At 36.2% G+C, this 8,426-nt stretch overlaps 1 protein-coding gene across 1 annotated transcript; it reads right to left on the minus strand.

The window, feature by feature from the left end:
• Window positions 1–675: 675 nt before the first annotated feature.
• Window positions 676–8,118, minus strand: LOC119615460. The gene is given in 9 exon segments (XM_037971465.1): window positions 676–3,197; window positions 3,354–3,584; window positions 3,782–3,924; window positions 4,236–4,378; window positions 6,310–6,507; window positions 6,509–6,609; window positions 6,612–6,800; window positions 6,803–7,028; window positions 7,061–8,118. Coding segments are annotated over 9 exon segments (4,236 nt in total). The 5' UTR covers window positions 7,727–8,118; the 3' UTR covers window positions 676–858.
• Between the last annotated feature and the right edge of the window lie 308 nt (window positions 8,119–8,426).

Below are 8,426 nucleotides of genomic sequence, written 5' to 3' on the forward strand. Positions count from 1 at the left end.
ACTATAGACTAGACTATAGACTAGACTATAGACTAGACTATAGACTAGACTATAGACCTAGACTACTAGTAGACTAGACTATAGACTAGACTATAGACTAGGACTATAGACTAGACTATAGACTAGACTATAGACTAGACTATAGACTAGACTAGACTAGACTCTAGACTAGACTATAGACTAGACTATAGACTAGACTATAGACTAGACTATAGACTAGACTATAGACTAGACTATAGACTTAGACTATAGACTAGACTATAGACTAGACTATAGACTAGACTATAGACTAGACTATAGACTAGACTATAGACTAGACTATAGACTAGACTATAGACTAGACTATAGACTAGACTATAGACTAGACTATAGACTAGACTATAGACTAGACTATAGACTAGACTATAGACTAGACTATAGACTAGACTATAGACTAGACTATAGACTAGACTATAGACTAGACTATAGACTAGACTATATCTACTATAGACTAGCTATACACTAGACTATAGACTAGACTATAGACTAGACTATACCACTAGACTATAGACTAGCCCAAAGACTAGAGACTATAAACTAGCCCAAAGACTAGACTTTAGACTAGACTATAGACTATATACTATACTATAACTAGCCTATAGACATGACAATAGATTAGACTATAGTCCTAATTTATAAAAAAAAAGTATTTAAATTAATATGTAAATAATTATAAAAAAGTACATTTTAAACAAAATCTTATTTTATTGTCTTTTAACTCTTAAGTTATTTGCAAAGAAAATCTATTCAGTTTACCTTATAAAACTCCTGTTAGTTCACCATAAACTTGCCTTCTTGAGTGTGTGTGTTTTTGAACTCCTAAACATCTGCCTTTTGACCCACCACCGTAAAATAACTTGTTATTTTCCTTTCTTTCTTAACACTAGACGCCGATGATGTCGTTGTTTGTATACCACCGCTTGTTGTGCTTGTTGTCAAAATGCCAGCATTCTCTTTTTCGGGAGTAGTAGGAGTAGTGGCTGTTGTTACATTTTCCACTTGCATAGACACTGTCACCGATACTTGTTGTATACCTAAAGAGGTTTTTTGTGACACTACTTTAGTGGCTGTGGTCTTGGGTGGTGAGGGTGTACTGAGACATGATAGTGACGTGTTAGAGGAGGCCGTTGAAGGAGCCGGTGAATGTTGTTCAATTTTTTGTGTTATAGTAAGAGGTAGTAATGTGGAAGTGGCGGCCTTTTTGGCTTTGGTAAAGGGATTAGAGCCAATGTCCTTTAGAGGTGGTGGAGAGGGTATTATAGTTAAAGGTTTAGAGGTAGTTGAGGCCGATTTGAGTTTATTTAGTAAATCATAAGCACTTTGTATGGGATCATGGCTTATGTTGGAGCTGCTGATTAAAGGTGTGGAAGCCGTTATGGTGCTATCTTGTAGAGTATCATGGGGTAAGATTTCCTCTTCACAGTTAATGATTTTTTCATCAGTTTTAATTTGTTGTAATAGTTGATTTTGTAGTTCCTCTATAAGTTTCTTTTGTTTTTCCAATTCAGCCTTTAAACCTTTAGGTTTAGGTCCAGGACGCTTTTTACTTTTAGGTGGCGATCCAACGCCATGAGGCGATATATGATCTCTTTCTATATGAGCGCGTACATTATATCTAGAAGAGTAACCACGTTGACATATCTCACATTTATAAGGCTTTTCTCCAGTATGAGTTCTCATGTGAACTTTACGATCAATATTACGCATAAATTTCTTATCACAATGTTCACATTGATAGGTTTTGGAAGCATCACCCATATGAGATTTTTTGTGAACACTTAGATTCTGATTGGCTCGGAAACATTTGTGACAAATATCACAAACGAAGGGCTTCTCACCGGTGTGAACGCGTACGTGTATTTTCAAATCTGAACTACGTACAAATGCCTTGGGGCACATGGAACATTGGAAACGTCTGTCATTGGTATGATGACGCATGTGTAGATTTAAATCCTGTTTAGTACAACAGCCCAGATTACAGACTTCACATTTGAATTTCTTTTCCTTGGAATGTCGTAGTTTGTGTTCACTTAAACGCATGCGTATGCGAAACTGTTTGCCACATTCATCACATTCAAAAGGTTTTTCACCCGTATGCACGCGTTGATGTTCCACCAGACGTATGTGTTTCTTAAAGGAGCGATTACACTGTTCACAGCAATAACGTTTAACTACCTGCATTAAAGTGGGTTTAATATCTTCAGGAGAATTTAATAATTCATTGGGCTGTGGCTCTAGTATAAGGGTTGTCTTGTTAGTTGTATCATTTGTTAGATTTAATACTTCATTGGGTTCAGACATCGTATTAATGATATAGGTTACGGCATTGACTTGTGTATTTTCCGGTTGTCTTTGCTGTTCGCCTAAAAGTATTTCATTTTGTATTTGTTCTATAATATCATTGACAGGATCAGCATTAAGATCTTGCATTTCGGTATCCTGCTGCTGCTGCTGATAATGAAGGGTTTCTGCCTGCAATTGCTTTTCTACACTAAGAGCTGTTGCTGCTGGAGCTGTACCCAAAGTAGTTTTATTAATATCCTTCTCTATCTTAGCCTGTTGCAGTTCGTGTATTATTTTCTTTTGATATTCCAATTCTTCTCTTAAAACCTTAGAATTGGGTCCTGATTTCTTTTTACCTCTAGGCGGTTTACCCACCACACCATCCTCTGGCAAATGGTCTCTTTCAATGTGTGTTTGGACATTAAGTTTGGAAGCATAACCCTGTAGACAAATGCCACATTTGAATTTCTTTTCACCCGTATGCGTTCTCATATGCACCTTAAGATCGGTATTACGTAGAAACTTTTTATCGCAATGTTCACATTCAAAGTTTTTCGAAGCCTCTCCCATGTGAAACTTTTTGTGCATGGTCAGGTTTTGTTTGGCTCGGAAACTTTTTTGACAAATATCACACTGGAAGGGTTTTTCGCCGGTGTGTACTCTCTTGTGGATTTTTAAACTTTCTCTTCGTGTAAATTTCTTATCGCATTCATCACATTGCATTTCATTATCACTAGTTTCCGGCTCTAGTTCGGTTTCAGTTACTTCCTGTTTGGTAAGTTTTTTAATTTCTGCCGGTTTGCTAGACTTTCTGCTGGTTTCTTTAGTTGCTGCCGGTTCCTGTGTTGTTATAGGTTCCTCTATAGGTTCTACTACTTTATTGATTTTCTAGCTCTTTTGTTTCTTGCGTTGTTGCCGGTTCTGAGTTTGTAGGTTTCTTTGTTTCTACAGTTTCTACTGCAGGTTCTTGTACAGGTTCCTCTTCAGCTTCTACAACTTTTATTGCTTTCCTAGCTCTTTTTGTTTCTTGCGTTGTTGCTGCTTCTGATTTTGTAGGTTTTGGTTTTCAACAACTTCTACTGGTTCTGGTGTTGCTGGTTTATTTAAATCCACCGCTCTTGTTGATTTTCTTCTGGCTTTGGTTGCTGTGCACTCTACAGCAGTTGCTTCCTCATTAGATTCTTGCAATTTTGTCGTTGTTTTGACTTCTACCTTTGCTGTAGCTTCTGTTTTCGCAAGTTTCCTTGATTCTTTCGTTTCTACTGTTTCTTGCATTTCCTTGTATTACTGGTTTCTTGGTTTCTTGTGCCTTAATTGTTTTTCTTGCCTTTTTATTTCCTGCAGTTTCTGCAGGAGTTGTTGGTCGCTTTGTTTCGTTAGACTTTGTCAATAGAGAGCACTCTGTAGATACCTCATTAACCACAGCTATTGCTTCATTTGTTTTTGTGGTTTTCTTTACTTTCAGCTGGTTCTACCGATTCTGCTGGTTTCTTGGCTTCTGCAGCTTTTGTCGCTTTCTTATTTTCCTTATGTTTTGTCGTATCCACAACAGTTGCAGCTTTATTTTGTGCGGTTTTTGCAGTTTTCTTGGTTCTATTGTTTCTGGAGATGTGGATTTCTTAATTTCTATTGTCTTAGTAAGTTTCTTGACCTCTGTAGTTTCTATAGAAGGTGTTTTCCTCAATTCAGTAGATTTTGTAGGTTCCTTGAGTTCCTTCAGTTTCTGTCGCAGTTTCCTTATTAGATTCCGTTGATTTTGTAGATTTCTTAATTTCTATTGCTTCTGGAGATGCTGTTCTTTTTGATTCTGTGGATTTTGTGCGTTTCTTGCTTACTTTAGTTTCTGTAGTTTTTGGCGGAATTGTTTCATTAATTTCAGGCATTTTTATTATGTTTTCGGATTCCCTAGATACTGTAATTTCTTGATTGCTGCGGCTGAGTTGTTGTCTTCATTATCTATAGTTTTTACAGCTTCAATGATATTTACAGTTTCCATAACTTGAGTTGTTCCTGCAGGAACGAGTCTTTCCGAGATATTTACAACTGTAGGGTTGGGCTAAAATGAAGGTGAAAACAATAGGTTATACGGCGCAAGTTAGAACAGATAAATTCAAATTAATAGAAATAATGAGCTAGAACTGAACTAGAACTGAACTAGAACAGAACTAGAACTGAACTAGAAACTGAACTAGAAACTGAACTAGAACTGAAGGACACTGAATAGAACTGAACTGAACTGAACTAGAACTGAACTAGAACTGAACTAAAACTGAACTCAACGAGAACTGAACTAAAAAACTGAACTAGAACTGACTAGAACTGAACTAAACTGAACTAGAACTGAACTAGAACTGAACTAGAACTGAACTCGAACTGAACTAGAACTGAACTAGAACTGAACTAGAACTGAACCTAGAACTGAACTAGAACTGAACTAGAACTGAACTAGAACTGAACTAGAACTGAACTAGAACTAGAACTGAACTAGAACTGAACTAGAACTGAACTAGAACTGAACTAGAACTGAACTAGAACTGAACTAGAAAACTAGAACTGAACTAGAACTGAACTAGAACTGAACTAGAACTGAACTAGAACTGAACTAGAACTGAACTAGAACTGAACTAGAACTGAACTAGAACTGAACTAGAACTGAACTAGAACTGAACTAGAACTGAACTAGAACTGAACTAGAACTGAACTAGAACTGAACTAGAACTGAACTAGAACTGAACTAGAACTGAACTAGAACTGAACTAGAACTGAACTAGAACTGAACTAGAACTGAACTAGAACTGAACTAGAACTGAACTAGAACTGAACTAGAACTGAACTAGAACTGAACTAGAACTGAACTAGAACTGAACTAGAACTGAACTAGAACTGAACTAGAACTGAACTAGAACTGAACTAGAACTGAACTAGAACTGAACTAGAACTGAACTAGAACTGAACTAGAACTGAACTAGAACTGAACTAGAACTGAACTAGAACTGAACTAGAACTGAACTAGAACTGAACTAGAACTGAACTAGAACTGAACTAGAACTGAACTAGAACTGAACTAGAACTGAACTAGAACTGAACTAGAACTGAACTAGAACTGAACTAGAACTGAACTAGAACTGAACTAGAACTGAACTAGAACTGAACTAGAACTGAACTAGAACTGAACTAGAACTGAACTAGAACTGAACTAGAACTGAACTAGAACTGAACTAGAACTGAACTAGAACTGAACTAGAACTGAACTAGAACTGAACTAGAACTGAACTAGAACTGAACTAGAACTGAACTAGAACTGAACTAGAACTGAACTAGAACTGAACTAGAACTGAACTAGAACTGAACTAGAACTGAACTAGAACTAGAACTGAACTAGAACTGAACAAGAACTAACTAAAACTGAACTAGAACTGAACTAGAACTGAACTAGAACTGAACTAGAACTGAACTAGAAACTGAACTAGAACTGAACTAGATCTGAACTAGATCTGAACTAGAATCTGAACTAGACTGAACTAGAACTGAACTAGAACTGATCTAGAAACTGATCTAGAACAGATCCAGAACTGAACTAGAACTGATCTAGAACTGAACTAGAACTGAACTAGAAACTAAACTAGAACTGAACTAGGACTGAAATAGAACTGAACTAGAACTAAATTTATACAGATATCGTTTTTGACATACCTCCTCCTGAACTTTGGCAGTATTCCTGGTATTTCTTTTCGGTCTTTTATTAGGTGAAACTAAGGTTTTAAGGTGAAGTGCGTCTTTTATTTCTGGTTTCTTAGGAGCAACAGTTGTTGGATATCCGTGTCATTTCATTAGAATTGAAATTATCATTTGTAATAATTGCCTCCATCGAATCAGCACCTATTTTAGCAGCCAAAAGAACTGCTAGAAGTTAAGTTGAAGTAGTAGGCTGTTCCGGGTTAATATCTTCCATATCCAAAGTTTCATCTAAAGCAGCTAAGTGGCAGCCTCATTTTCTGGAGATATGCTAATATCTAAAGGAATTTCTGCTGGTATGGAACCATAGCCTGAGGAGGCAGCACGACTTGATTGACCACCCACCACATCACTAATAACAAACATTTCTTGTTTTATCTCCACTTTAGGCACCACATTCAACTCATTGCGACAACCCTCAAAAATGCGATGCTGTTGACGCAAATGTTTTCTCAAACAAATCCAAATTCGCATATTTACACTCACAATAGCCACAGACTAAAAACAATTTACGATGATTCAGCATGAAAACATTGCCACACGATTCTATGGTTCGGCTAAAACGGATAGAGGCAAGGCAACAGGTGGTTCTGGCGCCATAGTTGTTGAATCAAAACATTGTAGAGGTTCTTTCTTGATAGAGGTGGTGTTTACTTTTGGCGCATTATTACGATTGCTTTACGTACATTTACGCGGGGCATTTTCCTTTTCAGGATCTTCATCGAAATGGAAGAGTTTATGGCCTCATGGAGATGTCGACCAAAGTTTTCCAAATCACCATATTTCAGATCACAGAACTCACAATTGAATATGAGTTTTTGTTGTAGATTGAAAACGTATATATTGCCACAGGATTCTGTTTCCGAAGTATCAGAGCCTATAGTGGAAGCTAGACTACAGGTGGAGTTATTACTACCACGGCGACTTTTGGCTGGAGGAATGGAGAGTGTTACAGGTTGGCTGGAATTTACTTTATTGAGCTCCAATGTTTTGCTGATTTCTTCCGCTGTAGGGGTTTATTGTTTTTGTCATTATTTTCCTGTAATTTATTTTGCGTTTTCTTTTCTGTTATAGTGTTAGTGTTGTTGTTGTTGTTATTGTGTGGCTCTTTTTGTAAGTTTTCGGCTGCTAAAGTGTTCTCTGCCAGCTTGAGGCGAGGTGAAATTCTTTGTTTCTGTTGAGTTTCCTCTTTGTTGTTTTCATCTGTGTTTTTTAGTTTGTTAACAGATTTAGTGGAAGAGCTATTACTATTTTGGCTATTCCTGGAAGAACTGCGTGATGTTTTTAAGGAATCGCGTCTGGATTTCTTGCCTTCGATTTTGTCCGGGAAGCGTATTCTTTGGGCTTCCAATTCAGCTTCTTCATCACTGCTTATTAACATGGTGGCTTCTTGCTCAATTTCTAAGGCATCGGTTTCGGTATCAGACTCCTCTTCTTCTTCATCCTCATCTTCTTCGTCATCCTCATCGTCTTCTTCATCATCTTCATCCTCATCATCCAAATCTTCATCTGTCTCATTTATATCCTCATCTTCTTTAGCCATTTCTACTGCCTTCAAGTCTTTAGCTGGTCTCTCATTGACCTCCTCTTCCTCCACTTCAGTAACTTCCATTTTAATGGGCACATGCTCCAATAAAGTGTTGATCATTTTGTTAACTTGAGATTTCATAGAAAACACAAAACCATAAACACTAAAAATTTTCTTTGTTTCTTTTTTTTAACTTGTTGTAATTATTTCTTTGTTTTATTATTTCGTACTTTAGTATAAACTTTTCTTTCTTTTCTCGAGTTAAATTTTATAATTTTTATTTAATTAATAATAAATTTTGTTTAATTTCTTCTTAACAATCATTGCCTTCTTTTTTCTTTGCTCTTTACACACTCAACAAATTAAATCCACTGACGCCGCTTTTTTTCCTCTGTACATTTTCTTGTTGTTTTTGCTTTGCTTGCTTTATCTTCCACAACAAAAATGTTTTATTTTTTTTTGCTATTGTATTGTTGCTTTTAACACTCACACATTCTCATGCACTCTCATGACATTTTTTGTTTTTGCTTTGTTTGTCTTTTTTATATTTCTCTGCATAAGTGGTTGTTGTTATTTTTCATAATAAATTTCTTGTTGCTTGACGTTGTTTTTTGTTATTGTGAGTTTTTTTTTTGGTTTATTTATGTTTGTTGGTATTTGTTTTGATTTTTTGCACACACTGTTGTGTAAAAAAGTTTTTTTTTGTATTTTGTATAACAAATTTGTTTGTCGTAGGTCAGACTAAGATGGCTGTTGTGTGTTTCTATTCATATATGTGGATAATATTTAACATCTCTTTCTAGCTAATAGCATTAAGTGATCTCGTTGAAATGGTAGAGTT

The sequence above is a fragment of the Lucilia sericata genome, unplaced genomic scaffold (assembly GCF_015586225.1).
Source record: "Lucilia sericata isolate MDLA Ls3-8-SP2 unplaced genomic scaffold, ASM1558622v1 Contig005244F_arrow, whole genome shotgun sequence".
NCBI lineage: Eukaryota > Metazoa > Arthropoda > Insecta > Diptera > Calliphoridae > Lucilia > Lucilia sericata.